The following is a 21,850-nucleotide window of genomic DNA, read 5'->3' as shown; positions in this document are numbered from 1 at the left end:
CTTCACAAACTATTAGTATGAAAATTACTCGTATTTATATATTTTAATAAATTTCCAGATTGGATTGTTTATTTTATGCTGTTATTTGTTTTTTCATTTTTTTTTAAAATTGAACTTTGTCATTTTGGAGTTGTTACATGCTTTGTTTTCTATTAAATATCTGCTATACCAAGAAAACTTGTATTCAAGTCATCAATATCTGAAAAGTCAGTGACAAATTAGCAGGATAATAAATTTCAAATGATAAATCTTTAAAATATTTGATAGCACAATTATTGAAAAAATATTTTATGATATAGTACTATAGAACTTTAAAATAATTATCTATATAGCCGTGTAATTGTTTTAAAAATTTGATGTAACATGTTTGTTATAAAATTCACTCAAAATTCGCAGTTAAAATTTGCATATTTTCTTAGAGCTTGATTTCTAATAGGTTTGGATACTAGAAGATTAATATTTTATTATGAAGTTTTATAAAATTTGACAGGCATGTTAAGAAAAATTAATGCTGAATTTTTATATTTGAAAAAGCTTTTTCTAATTACTTGATAATTACTAATACCACTATTTTTCAAAAATTTTCAGACGTTGACGATATAAAGTTTGTTATCAACTTTGACTACCCGAATTGCTCTGAAGATTATGTTCATCGAATTGGTCGTACGGCTCGTAGCAATAAAAGTGGCACGGCATACACTTTCTTTACAACGAGTAATATGAAGCAGGCAAATGACTTGATAAGTGTTCTCAAAGAAGCGAACCAAGTTGTGAATCCCCAACTCTATGAAATAGCTGACATGGGTAGAGGTGGAGGTGGCAGAAGTAAGTTAACCATATTTTAAATTCGAAATTCAGGAAAGTAATATTTGTATATTTATTTATGAACCTAATTGTTTTTGATGTTTATGAAATGTATCCTCAAATGAAGAGTTGTAAGTGTACTTTTTGATTCATTGAATATTTTTCTTTTAGTGAGAAGTCGAAACATGCGTGGCGGACGAGGTGACATGCGTGGTGGTATGGGACGAGGTGACATGCGAGGAGGTGGTGCAAGAAGAAATGATATGCGTGGTGGTGCTGTTGTAAGGCATGACATGCGTGGTGGTGCTGTTGGACGACATGACATGCGTGGTGGCCGTGGGGAAGAACCCAGAGCTGGTCGTCCTCAAGGAAAGGAAGGATTTGGCCCTCCCCGAAATGACAGAGGTCGAACTGATGATAGGGCCAGAAATATGGGTGGTCGACCAGAACGTGGACCTCCTCCAGATCAGTATGGGGCTGACCGTCAGCCTCCTCATTATGGTAGAGATGGACCTGCTGGAAATTTTGGTAGAGATAATCAAGGAGGAGGCTATGGACGTAATCAACAATCTGGATTTAATGGTAACCAAGGTGTAGGTTACAATAGTGAAAGTGCAGGTTATGGACGAGGAGGACCACCAAATGGTAGTTATGGAAAAGATAACCAAGGTTATAACCAAGCTCCACGTGGAGGACTTTTAAATACTCCTCAGGGAGGAGGTGGAGCTTATCCTCCTCAAGATAGGACACATACTGATGCACGTTATAATACACGATCTCAGCCTGGAGGCCCTTCTAGAGGCAATCCAAGATCTGAAATCCATGTACCTCATGGGAGGAATCAAGGTCCTCCCACAAATCAAAGTATGAATGGTCAGTATATGAATGGACCACAAATGAATGGAGCTGATCGCCACACAAACAGAGGCAATCAAGACATGAGTATGTCTCATGATTCCCATCATAGAGGACCCCCTCCCCGTCGCTACCAGGATCCTAACCTCATGAATGGCCCTCAAGGAAATCAACATATGAATGGTCCTCCAAATCCTTCTCCTAATAGCCAGCAAAGAAGTAGACCAATGTCTCATGCACAAACCATGCAATCATTATTTCAGCCTCCACCACCCCCACCTCCAGGTCCGGGACCAAAAACATTGATGGGGCCACCACCTACCCAAATGAACAAATATTATTAAAATAAGAACTTGATTTCAATTCATCTATAATCTCCAGATGGGATTATGTGTTTTGCTCCCAAAGCTTTCTTAATGTAAATAGATCATATTTATTTTTTATTAAATTAATTTAAACTCTTCTCGAGGGAAAAATCTTTATAATCAATTGCGCTTATCATTTATTTCATTTTTGTGATATCTATTCTATTGTATATTTTGTATCTTGATGAGTTATTTGTACTGGTACTTTTAAGTAGTTATTCATTTCATATTCAACTTTCATAAGCTTTATAGTAAAGCTTACAAAATTTTAACAGTATAAATTCGGGTTTTCTTTTCTTTCTTTTTTTTTTATTCCTAATATTAGACTAAAATAAAGTACTCTGTATTAAAATCATTTGTATCTCAATAAATTTTTCTTCACAATTTCTCAGTTTCATTCATTTCGTATATACTTATTACAACACGCGTTCTAAATTAGGGTTACTTTGTAAAATATATTAAAGGAGATATTAAAATCTATATACAGTATAATCTTGATCTTCTGAGCTTGTCTCACAAAGTTGTGTACGAAAAACATATCTCTATCAGAACATAAAAAATATGCTTTAGTCAGACTTAGTTGAAGCACAAATAAGATGTATGAGAATTGATTTTTAGAACTATGCAAGACTTCGTTTATTTTTTACATGCTATGCATTTAATGTTGGGTATGCCAAAACCCTGGTTTTTTGGAGGGAAAAAAGCCAATGCATATTTTTTTTTTGTAGTTAAAAAATTTTTGATTGAGGATAACTGGTTTTTTTATAGTATATTCTGATATACATATTCTGAGAAATTGATATAGCAGGAGTGGCCAAGCTCCTACAAGCCATTTTTCAAAATTTAAAATTTTTCGCGAGCCGCAATTAATACTATTTCAAAGGTACTAAATTTTTTTTAACATAAATTATATTTATTAAAAACATATAGGTAAAAGTACAAAATATGTGTACTGAATTTAAAATTAAACACATTTATTTTACTTCTCTTGATCAGGGTGGCCACCCACCTGGAAAACCTTGAAAACCTGGAATTATCAGGGAATTTTTTTATACTGGAAAAAACCTGGAAATATCAGGGAAATTTGGATAAAAACCTGAAAAAATCAGGGAATTTTAAAGAAAAGCTGGAAATTTTTCTTTGATAATTTTTTTAATTTCACTAATTTAAATTATTTACTAATTTTCTTAATTTAAATTATTTCATCCATTATACCCACTTTTTTGAAACGGAAATGTATCGCCAAACAGTTGAAATATCATCAACTTAGCTGTACTTTGCTTGCATCAAAATTTGCTCCATTACAGCTCTGTTAAACTAGAATGCCACATAAAATTCTCACACAGTTGCTAAACGAATGTAGAAACCTTTGACTGCTATGGGACTGTGCAATTTAGGCAAGATTCTGGTGGGGGTGGAAAAAGGGATTGGGATATTAGCTTCTTTTTTTTTTTTAATTCTCTCCTTGGGCTGAATCCATTTATGGCTCAACTTTGTTCCAATGCTTTGGTGGTAATTTTTCTTTCTATTTTGACAAAATGTTTTTGTATTTTTAACTTTATAAAATTCTCCAAAAATTAGTTGGTTATAATTTAATAATAGATTTTATATCGCAGTCTTTTTCTGAAAGCTTTTCTACTCCCAATCAAAGAAATCTGAATTATTTTTCTCAGCAAACCAACCAATCACACATTTTTTTACAATCGCTAACAGCAATGTTTGTCGACAAATCGTTACAATTGTTGCATTAATGCTAATTTTTTCTATTTCATTTTAACCTTTTATAACATATTTTAATTTTAAAAAAAAATGTTTTTTTAAGAACCAACTATATATTTATATTTAATTTTACTCTTTTGTTGGTCAATATGATTTTTGATTCGATATTTTGTACCAAAACATTAAAAAATAAATTTAAAAAAATCTTGAAAATTGTCAAAATAAATTATTTTTTTCAAGATGATATGTTAAAAAAATAACATTTTGAATAAAATATTTTATAATATCGACACTTTTCTTGTACACATCCTATACTTTATATGAAAAAAGAAACAAAAACCTGGAAATTTTATGATTTTTATCTGGAAAACCTGGAAAAATCAGGGAAATTTGAAATCGGATTTGAGTGGCCACCCTGTTGATATTCTTTAAAATTTAGTGAGTAATTGGTGACGGCACATCTCAGCAATTCTTTGAGATGCTTGTTCGTTAATACTGATCAGTGTTTGGATTTTTCTAATTTTAAAGTGGAATAAAATTATTCACTTGAGTACGTTGTTCCGAATATTGAAATCATTTACAAGCAGCCCTTTTTAATACAGTATACTTCGAATCTGGTACAAATTTCCAAAATTCAGTAATCGACGTTGACTTATATTTTAATTGTACAGCTTGATCTTGCACCTCAATTAGTTCTAAGTTTGTGTCATAATTATATTAGAAATGGAAAACTCACCTTAAATTGAACAACGTTGCATTTGGTCTTTCATATTAGTTCTCAGTAATTTAAAAAACATTTTGAAACACATACGGAACGATAATTTTTTAAAATATAATAGCACAAAAAGGAAAAGAGAACACGGGGGAGGGGGGTACAGAGCTGATTGTGCTCCGGAAAAAATCCGGATTTCCGGAATTTTCGCTAACAGTGATCCGGAAGTTTCCAGAGATCATGGGTCACAGAAGTTTCCGCAAATCAAATTTTCAAAGGTGGAACTTAAAAACACAGTTTAATTTATTTGTTTGTAAGGAAGAGCCAGAGAGATACTTTATAAGCTTATATTATGATTAATATTCATTTTTTATCAGTAAACAGTTATAATAATGAACTCAAGAAAGAAAGACATATTTGTAAATTTTAATTACTTCTCCAGGTCATCATAGATATGTGTAAAATTTTAAATATATTTTAAAACTAAGAAATATTGAGAAAAAGGAAAAAAAAACTTGTTTAAATTTTTTTCAATTTAAACTGTCTTTTTTTTAAAAAAAATTGTAACTCAATTTTCCGGAATTTTGACTTGGGCTCACAATCACCCCTGCCGGGGTACATTTATGAGAGCCACAAATAATCCTTCAAAGAGCAGGGCCACCCCTGTGATATCGTATATTCTGAGAAATTGATATTCACAATTATTTTTTAACCGTTAAATGTTTAATGAGCTGCATATAGTTGAAATTGCTTAAACTGTTCTTTGAAATGTGTGGTCTGACATATAAAGAAATCATCTAACCTCTACTACCATGATTTCTTTTTTATACTTCTTGCTTTTGAAAAACAAGATCCTTTTTTTTTTCTTTAAAACATAATATAGAATTTATTATGCCTTATTCTTGCATACATGCTCATTATATTTAATTTATCCATTAAGAAAATATAATTTTATCTAACTTGTTTCTCTCATTAACTTTAAAGCAAATTATACATATTTTTTTTTAACAATTTAAATATAATTGCTTAAAAATTTAAAAAGTAATTGTTGTTCGTTACTTGTAGTTTAAACAGATTTTGACTAATTGGTATCAGTAAAGCCTGCTCAAAATTAAAAGACTAATACCAACACAATTTTTAAACTAAAATAATTCTATATTTTTCAATTTGCTATTATATATATTGCCCTTCCCGGTGGTAGGACAAGGGTAGTTCATCTTTTAAAAATAAAGATTAACTCTATTCAGAATCTGTTGGAATGATGCTGTTGCTCAAGGAAGACTCGTGATACCCACAATCACTTTTCTCCCGGGAACGTGGAAACTTCTTTTCACAGTATCTATATTTTCGCGGCATTGATACAATTTTAATAGGCATTAAATATAATACATTCTAACTATATTTGTACATATTTCCGTAATGGTAATAGTGCCCGTAACCGAAAGTATCGCTGGCGCCTAGAACGTGGCTATTTCTTGTTGTTTTAACTGTTAAACGAATTAGTGCCATTTCTCTATTAATTTTGATGTATAGTTCTTAGAGTATATAGCTTTTTTTTTTTCGAGTAGTACTTATCAAAATTAGCTAAGCATCATCCGCATGAATAATAGTTGGACATTTTTTTGCGTTTCTCATAGATTAGTTCAAGTGCTTTTGACATAATATTGCTTATAACGTAGCTTTTTTTTTCAATTTCAATAAGCAATTATTAAAATTAATTGAGCAGTAATAGCGTCAATAATATGGCGATTTTTATATTTCTCTTAGACGATGTTTGTCTAATAATTTTATTTTGTAGTGCAGAACTTTTTTTTGTCATTTTATTTAGCACTCATAGCGAAAAAAAAAAAAAAAATTAATTGACGTCAATAATGTAGCGATTTTTTTTTTTTTACTTTTCTCCTGCATGAATTGGTGTCATTATTAAATTTGCTTCACATCGTACTTAAAATATATAGCTTTTAAAAAAAAAATTTTTCGTTGGTACTTATTACCAAAATTAATTAAGCATCATTGGCATCAATAATCGGCGATTTTTTTAAGTTTCTCTTAAACGAATTAATACTATTTCACATTTACTCTTGCCTTTTTAGTACTTTATTTTAATTCTTTATTTCAATTTGTACATATTGCCGGGATAGCCTGGTCGGTAGGGCGCTGGGCCCATATCCAAGAGGTCGTGGGTTCGATCCTCGCCGGCCGAAGACTCCCCGTGTAGTAAATGGTGACTGATGCACGTTAAATCTGTCGAGTCTCAAAGTCCTCCATGTTCCCACAACAAATCAATACCTCTGGGGGTACTGATCCAGGAGTTTCCTTGTCTTCTGGATTGGTTCAAAATTACAAGGCTACGGAGTTGAACGTAAGTAGTCGTAAACCCATGAAATTGGGTCGGCTGTTCAACGACGGTTATAAAATAAAATAAAATTTGTACATATTGCCAAAATGAATTAAGTCACAATGGAATCAATCAAGTAGTGATTTTTCATGGTTCGTGGCCTAAAAGAATAAGTATCTTCTATTTATTATGTATTTTTGAACGTATACCAAACCTCTTACCAAATGTAATTAAACATTAATGGTGTCTATAATAGTATGGCAATTTTTTATGCTCAATGAATGCCCTTTCTCCATTAATTTTTCTTTTTAATACAGAGCATAATAAATCATTTCTTTTACTTCAATTGCTAATGATTTTTAAATTATTTAGATTTACCGATTCATGTTTTAAAATCATAACTATAAACGAAGTAATTACGCGGATTTAGATAGCTTTAGAAATACTGATTTTGTGGCGTAATTTGCCAATGCTGTCATGTCCATGCTGATCATCGAGTTTGTCTGGCATGACTGAAAAGAAATTAAGTTTTAAAGAACTAGGAAGGAAAAAAAAAAGTTTTTTTTTTAATTAGAGCTATAAGCTAGCAAATATATAGGTAATCTTTAAGCTGTTAGAAAGAAAGAAAATGTATGCAGCAGTCTCATTTTTAACAATGGGGGGGGGGGATTCAATTTTTCATGCGACTCTACCGAACGAAATGAAAATTTCAGGATCGGAGGCTAAATTTGCACCAAGCAGCCGGTGTCCGAATTTCAGGATGATGGAGCAAACTGTTCTTGTTTTTACAAGAGAGAGAAACTCTTCGTTTTTTTATCCTATATTAATAATTCGATTAGCGTTTATCAAGACCACTTGACTATCTTCTGGCATCTTAACGAATATCCATTATACCAGGTTCAATTAAACTCCATATCTATATTTGCTTCAGTTGTGGAATATTGAATATCAATGCAGGTACAAGTAATCTCAAACTAATCGATAGTGCTAAAATTTTCTAGATTATGTTTGGAGCAAGCTTATTTTCTCAATCTTGTTTTATTATATGTACAATAGAAATAGCTGGCATGCTTAAATCACTAAGAAAGTAAACAATACTGCAGTAAATCAAAACTTCCAACATTTAAACTATTAATGCTTGTCTACAAGAAACTGCGAAAATTAAGTCTGCTGTTATGATTTTTATTGTGCTTATAATTTATTGAATCGGAGTTGTTGCTTGCAAAACCCTTTGAAGTATATATATATTTAGTGTACAAAAATTAACTAATTGAGCGAAAAAAAGCTTTATAAATTAACTAATCTGAAAGACTAAACTTAATTCTGTTTTGCAAGGGTCATGTTTACTTCAATCAGAAAAATGTCGTTTCCTTGCAGGGTTCTTAGTTGTCCTGATTTTTATGAGTGATTATCCCATTTTCTAAGAATACAAAAATTCAGATATTTAATGAAATAGATTTGAAAAACCGAAAAGTTTTGATTTTTGATCCATTATATTTTTATTAATATCGTTAGTAGAAATACAAAAATTTGATAGTTCCAATTTTTGCGAGAACCATCTACTAATTTTACCTAGTTCAGACATCAAGCCTTACCTGCAGTATTCATTGTTTTAACTTTTTTTTCTTGGAAAGAAATTCAATTAACAATTTTATGTTATCAAATTTTTATGGTGATGAATTCGAGGATCATATACCTATTTATTATTTATTCCAATGCAATAGCAAATTATGCAAGGTGGACTTGCGTAAATTCAGAATTATTGATTCGTCTCTTTTATTTGATTTTAAAATTGATCATTCCGTAAAATTATTTGATTAAAGAAATCTTAAACTCAATTGCTAATTTTAATTGTATTAAAGTAACATTAACTGATTAATACTATATAATATATTTTTTTTGATGCAACAATAGTAAACAAAATTTTTGAAGTTGTTTTATCCTTGGGGTCCAGTTTTCATCCGAATGAAATATGTAGGGCGAGGAAGAGCATCCTCATATTTGAAAGGTTCGCTTGCAATCGTTTCAACAAATTTTTAGTTTTAAACCATTCAACTTGGAACTGTGGAAGGTTTTTAGAAAAAAGAGATTACAAGATCATACACTTAGGATGTTTGAAACAGCGAGAAGAACTAACTGAATTATATTTTCAACAATCAAAAATTTTATACGCATTTATCTTTAAAATTTATTTTTAAAAAATAAATGTTAATTTTTTTTTTTTTTAGGAAATATAAGAATTTCCTGTTTTGAAAAGCATACGTATTCTTTTAAAAGGGAATTCTTATTTTAAATAACATTATATATATTTTAAAAGAATCTTATTAAGGTTTTAGAATCAAAGTTTTTTTTTTTTAAGGAAGATCTAATTTTCAATATTGTTTTTTTTTTTTAAGGAAATTCTTATTTTTATGAATATTATTATTTTTTAAAAACATTCTTCTTTTTTTAAAATATTTTTAATTATTTTTTAAAAACATGCTAACTATATAGCTTTAAAAACGTTCTTATTTTTCTTAAAAGAAATTCTTTGTATTAAAAATATAATTTATTTTATAAAAATCTTATTTGTTTTTTAAAGTGAATTCGTATTTCGAAAAAAATAAATATATATATATGTAATCTCGAAAGTAATGCCGAGTTTTTAAACAAATTTATAAAACAAAATTTTTATTTTTTAAATCTTATTTTACTCTTCTTACTAGTGATTTTTCTAGTTAATTTTATTAAAACACTCATTATAGATGATTACCTCTTCTAATATTATTATTTTTAGAAACTATCATCTCTAATTACATAAAAAAACGTAGCTAAATTAAAGTGATAAATTTTAAAAATTGCGGTAAGTATTCAAGTTTTTAATCAAATTAAGTTTCATATACAGTGTGCAATCTCAAAAAAACTACACACTGAATACCTCTTGATCCAAGGGTTATAAACAGTAGTGTAAATAATAAACCCGCTGTGCGAGGGGAGGGGCGTATGATCCAGAAATGATACACTATGATAGGTACTCAATTTGCGGCCCACGGCAGCTCTTGAATAGAATAAGAAAAATTATAATTTTTTTTGAAAATTTTGAATTGCGCATTTTGTAGCGAGCCAAATGTAAATTAATGTAGTTTTTCGATCACTTTTTTTTCGGTGGTTATCGCAATAAATTTCCGATTAACGAAGTTTTAAAAATCCCAATATTTTTATTTCGACAAAATTATGATACCTGAATTTCAAATTTTAGTAATCACTTTTAAAGCTCTTTGTGTTCAGTTTATAGTTAATCTAAGTGACTTTTCCATCGAGTTTTAAAAGGTTATTATATCGGATTAACACGTGTTTTATAAAATCTCGATCTTTTTAATGCATGCATTATAACCAAATTAGACATCCTAAAAAAAGTATTTATCACACAAAATTTTCTTTTTCTGAATTAAGAAAATTGTACTACTAAATGAAAATTGCACAACTTAAAGATTATGCTTAATAACCGTTCTTCGTACGAGGTAAATAAAAAAACCAGTACTGAACAACTTTACGAAATCATACCCAAATCTAAAACGCGAATGCTGACACTACTGAAGAGCTTAGTGAAAGAACCAGGTAAGTGACATTCTTAGGGGTAAGTATAAATCAATGAAAATTACAAGGTGGTTGCCTCAATATGTGTAAGTTAACTGTAGCAGAATTGTTTTTGCTTTCACTTTAATCTAAGCATAACTTATTTTATGACTGTCGTTGAGCAGCCGTCCCAAATTTGGGTTTACACCTACTAATGTTCTACTCCGTAACCTAATAATTTTGAGCTTAACACAAAACAAAGGGAGCTCCTGGATCAAACTAGCTTTCGTAGAAAACTTTTTGATGAAACTAACCGCATTTGCGTTTTATGGAGTAGAAAACCTCTCACGGTTAGTCTGATGGCAGGACAACTCTAGCACATGATCCTCTACCACTGAGGATCATAGAGTTATAAATAAGCTGTACTCTATGTAAATATACTCTATGCTGAGGATAGCTTACGTCACTGTGGACGGAATGCGTATAGTTTAACTACATTTAACATCACTTACCGAGATGCTATTTCTAGCGGCCAACTCGTTGTCGAAATTTACTAATATCAAGTGAATTTTTCTGTTACATATATATTCCTTTCAATAGTCAATAGGACACTTATTTCCATAATATCGATATTTAAACTGCGTTTAATTTTAATACTATTAATTCATATTTGTTTTTTATTTAAACTGCACTCACATAGCAAATAAAAAGTAATTGAATCTTAAAGTACATGCACTTTTTGTTGATCAAATAGAACTGTAAGCAAACAAATATCACACTCATATTGGATACAAACTTTAAATATCGATATCTCGGTTACTTTTCTTATTTTAATTAGGATGAAGTGTTTTTTATTATTTTTTTACATGGGACTATTATATTATAATCTAAAATTTATGCTATTAAAATTATTTTTAACTATAATGGATGTGTTAAACAATATAATTTCTTTTAATCCTGTTAGAACTTTCTGTTCTAAACAAAGTAATTTTGAAATTAAAAACAACATATTTATTAATATTTTGCTGTTAATACAGTTAAATAAAAAAATTACAATTTTTTTTTTATTTGAGTCGTTTATCTTTTTTTTTTTTAGTTAGTCTGGTTACGTGTGTATCATTATACCATATATACAATATCATGCCTCATACCAAGAAATGTCCTGATTTTACTGTTTTTTTTATGTCTTGATTTTTTTCGATCTATTACAAAACCTGTCCCTGTTAAGTTTGTTTTTGATAATGCCAGACATACAATTTTGAAAGGGTTGTACTCTAACTTTCACAATCTGCTCCCAATTTTATTTTATTTGAAATGCTAATTGTCGCGGTGTATTAGGAGATAGAGCACTCGCCTCTGAATGACGTGACCGAGGTCAGAATCACAGTTTTGGCTGGTCGATACGAAATCTGCTCCCTCCCCGCACCTACCACAGTACTGACATAAAATATTCTCAGTGGCAGACGGATTATGAGTTAGAATCCCCTTGTCGTCGAGCTAACCGTAAGACGTTTTCGTGGTTTCTATATAACACAAATAGGGGCTTGTGCTTTCAAAAAGTGCAATGCTTGATTCAGAAGTTCCTTTGCCTTCTGGGTTGGCTTTTAAATTACTAGGCTACAAAGCTGAACATTGATAGTCGTAAACTCCAGAATGGGTCGGTTGCTAAACGCCGGGTTTAAAATAAAATAATACAATGGTAATGAATATGTTTTAATTACTAAAAATTACGACACAAGGGACATTACATTTAGTAAAAATTACGACACTTAGTTTGTGGAACTATACTACAGTTGAATTCATTTGTATAAAAATAAGCTGAATAATACAGGCTCTAAAACGTGAATTTACTTTCTCTCCGAAAAAGCCAACATAAATACAAATTTTCATTTAATTTTTGAGGCCTACCTAACTGTTAAAAACTTTCACTTTCCATTTTTTTTAATTTTCTTCCAAATTTTACTTGATTGATCGGCCGATTTTGCTCATTTCGAATATTTCATGTAATTATGGATATTTACTAAGCGATATTAAATTTTAAATAGATGATTTGGTTATGTAACAAATTGGACAGTTAACTTTTTGCCGCAGCTAAAAAAAGTTTACAGTCGTCTGTCATTTATTATTCTTTTGTCAAACTTCTTTCGAGGTTACTGATCTGGGAAAATTTCCAAAAGTTCTAATAACTCAACCATGTTTGACTACCCCTTTTTAACATGACCCAACCGTGTATGAAGGAATATCAGAAAATAACGACAATCCCTGTTTCTTGCGATTCTTGGAATCAATTGTGGTCAGTTAGGAAATCAAATGAAGTGCTTCGACGTAACCACGAGGGGGCGCTTCAAAGCGAAACCACTGGGAAAAAAAGTAATCGCGATCACATTAGTTCTCTTCAGGTAAGTGGTTGAAAAGAATATTTTTTGGAGTGGCGATCGAATTCACTTTTGTCAGAGGAATAAATGTGAGGTTTGAATGGCAGGCGGAATGTTTGAAGTCATAGTAGGACTTCAAACGATTCCGAAGTTAATGAGTGGTTGAAATGCCTAATTATAAATCGCCAAAGACTGACAACTCCAAATCGCAACAGTTGACAGTAAGTTTTGTTCTTTTATTTACTTTTCTGTTTTTTTCGGAGTCTGAGAAGGAGACTAATTTTGATTTTCAATTACAATCTGAGTTGATCGTTTAATTTCTGTAATAACACGCTAGATAAAAAAAAAAAAGTGAATCTGCAGATTTATTTAATACTTATTTACTTTATTTTATTTTATTTATCTTTGAATTGATAAATTAAAACTTATTGAAAACATTTTCTTGTATTTAATTTTACTATTTTGTGACCCTTCCTTAAATATTTATTTCATATTTAAAACAGATGTGAAAGAAAATAATCAACATTAAAAATAAAAAAATATTTTAAGTATTTTTTTTCATCAAACATAAAATATTTGTTTTAGTTCATTTTTTGTTTTTGTTTAGTCCTTTTTTTTCTTTCAAATTTTTTTTCACCATTTAGGCCATAAAATTCATTTTGATTATCGTGTTATTTAGTGTATTCATTTTTTATTCATTAAAAAGAAGAAAACAAGAATAATAGAGTCAATAATAAAATCTTTTATGAATTATTTATAATTTTTTGCATGAGTTAGATTACTTTATTATAGATAGCTGTGAAATTTTAAAACAATTCTTTGGATTAAAACTGGGTATATATTTAAAATGTAGAATTTGTTTCAAATTAAAAAATAACCTTGTTTCTGAGCTATACAATTTTCCATTTTTAAAAGATTCTAAAACTTTTGCTCAAAAACTTTTTTTTCTTCACTTTTTTACACTTCACTTCACTTTTTTACACTTTACTTCACTTTTTTTCGTTAGCTAAAGATAATTATATAATTTTTTTAAAAATTATTAGAGGTAGGTTATCTATCAAAACACAAATTGCATGTGAAAAGGCAATTTGCGATTTGATAGTTTATTTATAAGCAAAACCTTATTAAAAAAATTCAATAAACTTTGATAGTTTTCTGAATTAATTATTTAACCTATTAAAAACTATAATTCGATATTTTTTTTAAATCTCACCTAAATGAGTTAAATTAGTTGTGTATTCGCTGTTGAAAATTTAAAAAAATGAAATGAAGATGTGAGTATAAAGTTTTCAAAAATAGCTATTGAAAAAAATATTTTTTTAATCTCTTATTCATACGCACATTAATACAAAATTTCTTCTGTGTGTATTTTTCTAATACATAGATTTCAACTAGTTAATTTAAACTATATGGCCCTATTGCGCAAGGAAAATATACAGATTATTATTTTATTTTAGAGTAGCATATTTTCCGTAACAAAACAAAGTAATTTCAAAGTAAATTTTTAAAGGAAGAGATTATTTTTTGCTCCCTTATTTCTTCCTTTGACATCAATTTTATCTTCCTATGTAATCAATTTTCTGGAATTGAATCGTTAATTGCGATTTTACTTTAAGTTTTAACTAATATTTTGCTAATAAATAAATTTTAAAAAAAAGTTTCACTTAAAAAATTGCTATGTTAAAAATATTTTAATTCATCTACATAATTTTCGAAAAGAAGTGGGTATCCACAGTCGATTAGTGTAAACAGTAATAATTCCAAAATGAGTTAATTATACCCCTTTTATTTGTTTGTACACTAGATCATATTTCAATCCTTAGAATATATTATTTTGTGATTGATTGGAGTTTTCATCTCTTTTCAATACGGCAATCACTGCTTACATATTTCATTGAACCGTGATGGCTCAGGGGATAGAGCGTTTGCCTTCCAATGAGGTGAACCGGGTTCGAATCTCAGCGATGGCTGGTAGATACGACTTCTGCACCCGGCTCGCTCCAACAACAGTGCTGTCGTAAAATATCCTCAGTGGTAGGTGGACCATGGCTTAGAGTCCCTTTGCAGTTGGGCTACCCGTTGGAGATTTTCGTGGTTTTCCTCTGCGTGTAACGCAAATGCGAGTTAGTTTCACAAAAAAGTCCTCTACGAAGGCGAATTTTCTCTCAATACTTGATCTGAGAGTTCCCTTGTCTTCTGAATGGGGTTCAAAATTGCAAGGCTACGGAATTGAACATTAGTAGTCGTAAACCCCCAAAAAGTGTATCGGCTGTGCAACGATGGTTAGAAAATAAAAAATAAATTTACGTATTTCATTATTTTTATTATTATTTTTTTAAATCAAGGAAAAATAAATGCAAGTCCTTATAGACGGTGCAGCGATTCATCTTGCACAGTTATGCAAGATTTTCTATTTTAAAAAGTTATTACTTCTTTGACCAAAACTAAAATTTAAAAAAATCCTTCAAAAAGCGAAATAAAATAATAGTAATTGAAAATTTGTCTCGCACCCATTCAAAAAGTTAACTTAACTGAGCGTGTTACATTTGTTATTACGAAAAAATTTAAACACTTTTTTGCATGTTTTTTTTAAAACCAAATTAGAGATTTCCATATTAATTGAATTTTGATTTTATAATTCTGCGAAAGTTTTGAGTTGATTTTTGAAATTCCATTTTTTTTTCAGTTATTCCATCGATACTGTTAGAATTTTCATTCTGAAATTATGGTAAAATACGCTGCAGCATTCTGTCCATCCGATTAACCATAGAGATGGTTTGAAACACTTTTATTCCTTTACGGTTTTGAATCAGTTTACAGTTGGTACGGTTAAAAACCGTTAATACAAAACTATACGGTTTTGTAACCATTAATGACTAGCATAGTTTCTAAACCATAGAAATGAAACTTAAAAAGACATTGGGAACCTGCGGGTGCAGCGCTATTTATGCGTCAATGACTGCAACCTTATTTCCCAGGCTCACCGATTAAAAAGTGCAAAACTCTGATAACTCTTCATATATTGAAAGAAAGAATGCAGTATCAATAAAGGAATTCGAACCCCTGTTCAGCGGGTGATGAGATTGACCGAGTAGCCATCTCAGCTACATAATGTACCCAGTAACACGTTACAAAATGGCTTTATAAGGTGGGCGTAGTTGGTGCGGATAGAAAACTAGTTGTTTAACTGTATTATGAAAAAACAATCAATAGAAGTTTTTTTTTCTCACTCTAAACAGTTTGAATATCATCTTTTTTTCAATGGTTATTTGAGTGTTTCGGTTGAATATGGTAAAATAACAATTAAATAAATTGCTATTTAGTAATTTTTTCAGAGAAATTTCTAACAGTTAAGCATTGCAAATATTAGTTTCGTTAAAATTAAAAGATTCAAACTTAATTTACTAGTAATTCTGATTGAGATCGTGCAAATCAAATATTCAGATTTACTTTATTTTGCCATGGACTAGGAATTTATTAGGTTTTTTTCCTTAACCGCAGCTGATAAAAAAATCTAAACAAACATTTGTTAAAGCCATAAAATTTTAACAAATAATAATGTCCCGCTAGAAATTAAAATTATATGGCGTTATAAGCTATTTTATACTAAAAATCCGTTTAGGCAACTTGTTTTCTTCTTGAGCACCCACTGGCATTTATAAGTTATAAATTGTAATTTTAATTGTTTAACTATTCTCTATTTAAAGCTTGTCTGAAAATAATTTCATAGTGTTGAATTTTATGTTTCACTCAAACAGATTGATAGATTTTCTTGAACAAATATATCATTAAAGAATTCCTTTTAACTATTACCATGTAACTAACTGATTGGTGAAGATACTATTTCAATGCCAAGCTAACTGACAAAAATTGATTGATGATGGCACAAAATTCAATAATATCATATAGGTATCTAAATATCTCCTGCCCTTTAAAAGTAGTTTCTTTTCCCTACTCTTAATGATCCAGTTTTTCTTTATGGGGTAAAAAATCATTTATTGGGCGTCGGTGGAGTATGATTTTGTTATTGGAGGGCTCTTATTGTCCTTTGAAATTATGTTTTTTGAAGAATAATAGGCTATTTCTATAATTGTTATAATTTTGCCACATTTATTCTTGACTGTTATAAAATTTTTTGTCTATCTTTAACCCACGCAACTGTGCTAATTATAAAAATTTCGTGAAATGTCAAATATGACGGAAACCCCCAGTTTTGTAGAAATAAAAAGTGTTTTTTTAATCTAATTTCTCTCTCTCTCTCTCTCTCTCTCTCTCTATATATATATATATATATATATATATATATATATATATATATATATATATATATATATATATATATATATATATATATATATATATATATATATATATATATATATATATATATATATATATATATATATATATATATATATATATATATATATATATATATATATATATATATATATATATATATATATATATATATATGCCGGCCAGGTGGCCGAGTGGTTAGCGTGTCTGACTGCGGAGCCATTGGCCGCGGGTTCGAATCCCGCTCTGGGCATGGATGTTTCTCTCTCAGTGTTGTCTTCTGTTGTGTGAATGAGTGAATGTGGCCCACCCTATGAACGGGTTTGTGGCAGTATGGCGTGGGTAACGTTGCTCGCCTCCGTGACTTTGGTTCACAGGTGCCCACTGGGTAACGCTAAATGAGTAACAATTCCGGCATCTTCTATGGCGAAGAACGAAAAGTTCAGTGCCTGCCGTTATGTAAAAAAAAAAAAAAAAAAAAAAAATATATATATATATATATATATATATATATATATATATTATTCCTTTATCTAAATCTTCTTCTTAATTTATCATTTAAAATTAAATACTTTCTCACCCTTATTATTCACATCCTGTCTTTTCATCTATTTTTGGCTTTAAGTACTATGTATAAATTAATATCTAAGTTTTACCTTGAATCGAATTGTAAGAAAGATATTATTCCCTCGACCTATTTAAACCAACTGTAATTACTCCAAGGTGGCCATTTCTTAACACTTCAGTTAGCCCAAATTATTATAATAATTCTCGACAAAATCAAAATTTTCCCCAGCCAATAGTCATAATTTCAATCAACAAGCACCAATTAGACCTAAATTTCATAAAGAAAGTGACATATTTAATAAAAATAAGCGACAAATAAGTCATTTTTCCAAGAGCTACCTCCTTTGTCAAATAAATATTGTGATAACCTAGGAATTAATAAAGCTTATCATTGGAGCAAAAATTGTATCAACTAACCAAATTTTTTTATTTCTGACAGTCAAACTCAACATAAAGATAAACAAGAAAGCGGTCAAGCACAAAATTGACAATTATTAGTATCCGGATACATCAAAAAATAATAATACGTAAATAAATAAAAACGTAAAAAATTTTTAGCCCCCGATTGTGACTCGCAAACCTATCTTTTTAAATGTCGACACAGGTAGTACCCTAAATAAACTGATGGAAAAAAAATACCAACACCAACAAAAAAAAAATTATTGTGGAGTAGTGAAATTTCGGCAATGCGTTTGTCTGAATAAAATATAATTAATTAAAGTTTCAAGACCACAGGTTAATGCAATTAAGAAAAAAACCATTTTAAATAGGTTAGCCATTAAAAATCTGACGCTGTCAGACCTTTGGAGATAAGTAACAACAACCATTTTAAATTCTGATACATAAATAACCTTTGCAATCACTAGACTGTTGAATGCAAGCGAGCATGCATTGTGTCATGCATATGCCGTATGTAATTTTGTGGGATGGAGTTTCGCGCCTGTTGCACTTGGTCAGTCAATACGGGATAGTTAATGCTGGTTGTGGATGGCGCTGAAGTTGTTCAATAATGTCCCATTCGTGCTCGATTGCTGAAATATCTGGTGATCTAGGTGGCCAAGGCAATATGTCGACATTCTGCAGAGCATATTGGGTTACAACAGCAGTAAGAAAGCGAGTGTTATCCTTTCGAATGCTGCTTATGAATGGCAACAAAACAGGATGAATCACCAGGTTAACGTAGAAATTTGCAGTCATAGTGCGTGGAATAACCACGACAGTGCTCATGCTGTCGTAGGAAATTGCACCCCAGACTATTAGTCCAGGTGTAGGTCTAGAGTGGCTAGGCCGTAGTCTGCTTGGTAGAAGACGTCGCCTTGCCCCCTTCTAACCAGTATACGGCTATCACTGGCACCAAGACAGAGCCTATTTTTATCATAAAACACAATAGATCTCCTATCTGTCCTCCAGTGAGCTCTAACTCGACACCACTCTAGTCGTAAACGGCAGTGGTTTGGAGTGAGTGAAATTCAAGCTACAGGGCGTCTCGCTCGGAGCTGTATTGAAACAGTTCGTTGTGTCACTGCAGTGCCAATTGTAGCTCGAGTTTCTGATGCAAACCCAGTACGGTGCGCCACAGCCATACGCCATACACGGTGGTCTTCCCTTTGAGTAGTGCCGTGTGGCCACCCAGAACCTGGTTTTTTGAAGCAGTACCTTCCCTTGATCACTGCTGCTTACAATCCCTGTATAGTGGATACGTTTTCCCCCACACAGCTTGCTAAATATATCTGATTTGGCTTTTGGTTAAAGTAAAAAGGACTTTTGTCCACATTAATCGAATAGCAAAAACCAAGTCATAATGTTAAACCCTTGTAAAAAAGGTTTCATTACCAGTTTTGGAAAAGTTACAATTTGTTTACAAAGTGTATGGCTATAGATGTTTTTTCACAATATTTTTTTTTACAAAAATATAGTATATGATATGAAATTTTTAAATAACTTATTAAAAAGCTCTCTTTACCCTAAAATTTAAAGCACTATAAGGAGGAGAATTGAATATCTCCTAAACAGGCAAATGAGGCATTGTTTCCGATATAATTTTTCAAGTCGAATTCAATGAGACCAATCCTAAAACAATCGGACTAACAGTTTAGGAATCAAATTCGTTTTATGGGTAAAAGATACAAATTCGTACTTTACGTATATACACATCAGATATTGATATCTAAGCAAATGAGAAGTATTTACAGTGTATTTTTTCATGTTGAATTGAATGCGACAATGCACGAGTAAATAGTATAAATAGTTTGAAAGTGCTCTTATATGATATAAGTACTATTTTTTATATGACTATATATTTTGCTACGTAGGGATTATTTGAGCATGTAAGATGCAGTTTTTGTTGAAAATTTCTGTAGTAATTTAAATGAGATAAAATTTGAGCTAATTGAAATAATAGTTTTCAATTCATAGTTTTTTTTCATGATACGTGTAGTTCAAAAATAGAACAAAATAACTATCTAAACACAAAAAACATTGTTTTCAGTCTTTTTCTGTAGAATTGAATGAGACTATGTGCTCAGACAGCAAAGTAAAATGTATACATAAGTCATGACAAAAATAGTACTTTTATTACATAAAATCAGCTTTAACCATTGAACTATTTGTTCCATTGACCCGTGTATAGTTTCATTTAATTCAACGTAAAAGTACACTGGAAATAATGGGTCACTTGTTTAGACGTTAATATCAGATGCTTAAATAAATTTCTACTTTTTGTGCAAAACACCCTTATAACTTCTAAACTATTAGCTTCGGGATTGATCACAATTCAGCGTGAAATACAATAGAGAGAGAGAGAGTTTCATCCACGCTTATGGTGGGATTCGAACCCACAACCATTGGTTCCTTATTTTAGTACAGGAACCACTAGACCTGTGATCAGCCTATGTGTCTACATTAGCCCTGTCATTTGTTAGTCCTGCTAGAGAGTTTCATCCACGCTTATGGTGGGATTCAAACCCACAACCATTGGTTCCTTATTTTAGTACAGGAACCACTAGACCTGTGATCAGCCTATGTGTCTACATTAGCCCTGTCATTTGTTAGTCCTGCTAAGCTCGTTCATTAGTCCTATCTATGCTCGTTATTCATTCCATAAAACCATCGGAAACAATACCTCACTTGCCTTTCTATAAGAAATGTAATTCTCCCCCTCATATCATCCCTACTTCCTACAAAAAAGGGCGAAAATAACAGAGGAGAGTAGGAAAGTAGGTATCATTTATAATAACATAGCAAAGTTTTTTGTCCGAAAAAAAATACCTTGAGAATTAATTTTTCATGAAAAACACCTTTTTTGCTTTAATTACTGAATTTCTCATTGATTAATCCATAAAATTTGACTTAAATACAATTATTATTATTAAAAATGGGAAATTATAATAAAAAGTAAAATAATACACATACTTTTAATATGACAACCTGCTTATCATCAAGACACCAAAACAATTGTAAAATAATAATGGGGTTCAACGCGTGAAGGGAACAGGTGACATAGATGATAAGAGTGATATATACATTGTATGAATACATTGTATGTATATGTAGATGTATATATACATTGATTAAGATAAGAAAAAAAAGCTATGTGCATATAATATCCAAAATAGTCATTCCTTTAATAGATATCATTCTAAATAGTCAAAAGAAGAAAAAAAATAAATGGAGTGCATCAAAACTTTTTAGGCCTCGCCATTTTGAAAACCATTATTATTATGGGCTAAATCTGAGAAAGCCTCCAATCCAATATTAAAGCTTTGTATGTGGGACATTCATGTACCAAGTTTGACTCTGATTAAAGGTGCGATTTTTTCAGTTTTTTTAATAATCTGCTTGCAAAAAAAAAAAAAAAAAAAATTCAATTTAAGCGGATTGAGGTGGCAGACTTCCCGAAATTCTCGTGAGAAAGTTATGAGGATATACCAATCGAGGACTTCCAGTTCTCTTTCCCTCATTAGCTTTCAGCCAAAATTTTCACTAAATATTTTTGTTTGGGTATGCTTTGTGTATGAAAAACTAAGCTAGAAGCTTGAATATCTGGAAAACAAGTTAAAAAAGATTGCTAAAAATAAACTAGAAAAATTTAAGGAGAAAAATACCCTGCTACAACTCTCCTTGTAAAAGAACTATATTCACCTCTTAAGCATCTCAGAAGAAATTTTACGTTTAAATAATTCTTTCACTCCTTCCTCAGAAAAGGTTCCGAGGGCTCTCGCAAAAAGTTACGATGCGATATTATTTCCCAAACATGCCTTAA

At 30.6% G+C, this 21,850-nt stretch overlaps 2 protein-coding genes across 2 annotated transcripts in view; both read left to right on the top strand.

Moving 5' to 3' along the window:
• The window catches only part of LOC107450636 (uncharacterized), a 32,856-nt gene extending 30,448 nt beyond the window's left edge, over positions 1–2,408 (top strand). The window contains exons 13-14 of the mRNA XM_016066472.3: positions 589–825; positions 976–2,408. Of these exons, the coding sequence (XP_015921958.1) occupies positions 589–825; positions 976–2,003 (1,265 nt within the window). The 3' untranslated portion in view covers positions 2,004–2,408. The remainder of the gene's footprint in view (positions 1–588; positions 826–975) is intronic.
• A 10,322-nt stretch (positions 2,409–12,730) lies between these two features.
• Positions 12,731–21,850, top strand: part of LOC107450648 (kinesin-like protein KIF19) — a 78,155-nt gene continuing 69,035 nt past the window's right edge. Inside the window, exon 1 of the mRNA XM_087167831.1 lies at positions 12,731–12,944. Within this exon, the coding sequence (XP_087023957.1) occupies positions 12,891–12,944 (54 nt within the window). The 5' untranslated portion in view covers positions 12,731–12,890. The remainder of the gene's footprint in view (positions 12,945–21,850) is intronic.

The sequence above is a fragment of the Parasteatoda tepidariorum genome, chromosome 7 (assembly GCF_982258835.1).
Source record: "Parasteatoda tepidariorum strain Cologne lab strain chromosome 7, Ptep-v5.0, whole genome shotgun sequence".
Classification (NCBI taxonomy): Eukaryota; Metazoa; Arthropoda; class Arachnida; order Araneae; family Theridiidae; genus Parasteatoda; species Parasteatoda tepidariorum.
Note: the sequence above shows the minus strand (reverse complement) of the source record. Positions and strands in the feature narration are given on the sequence as shown.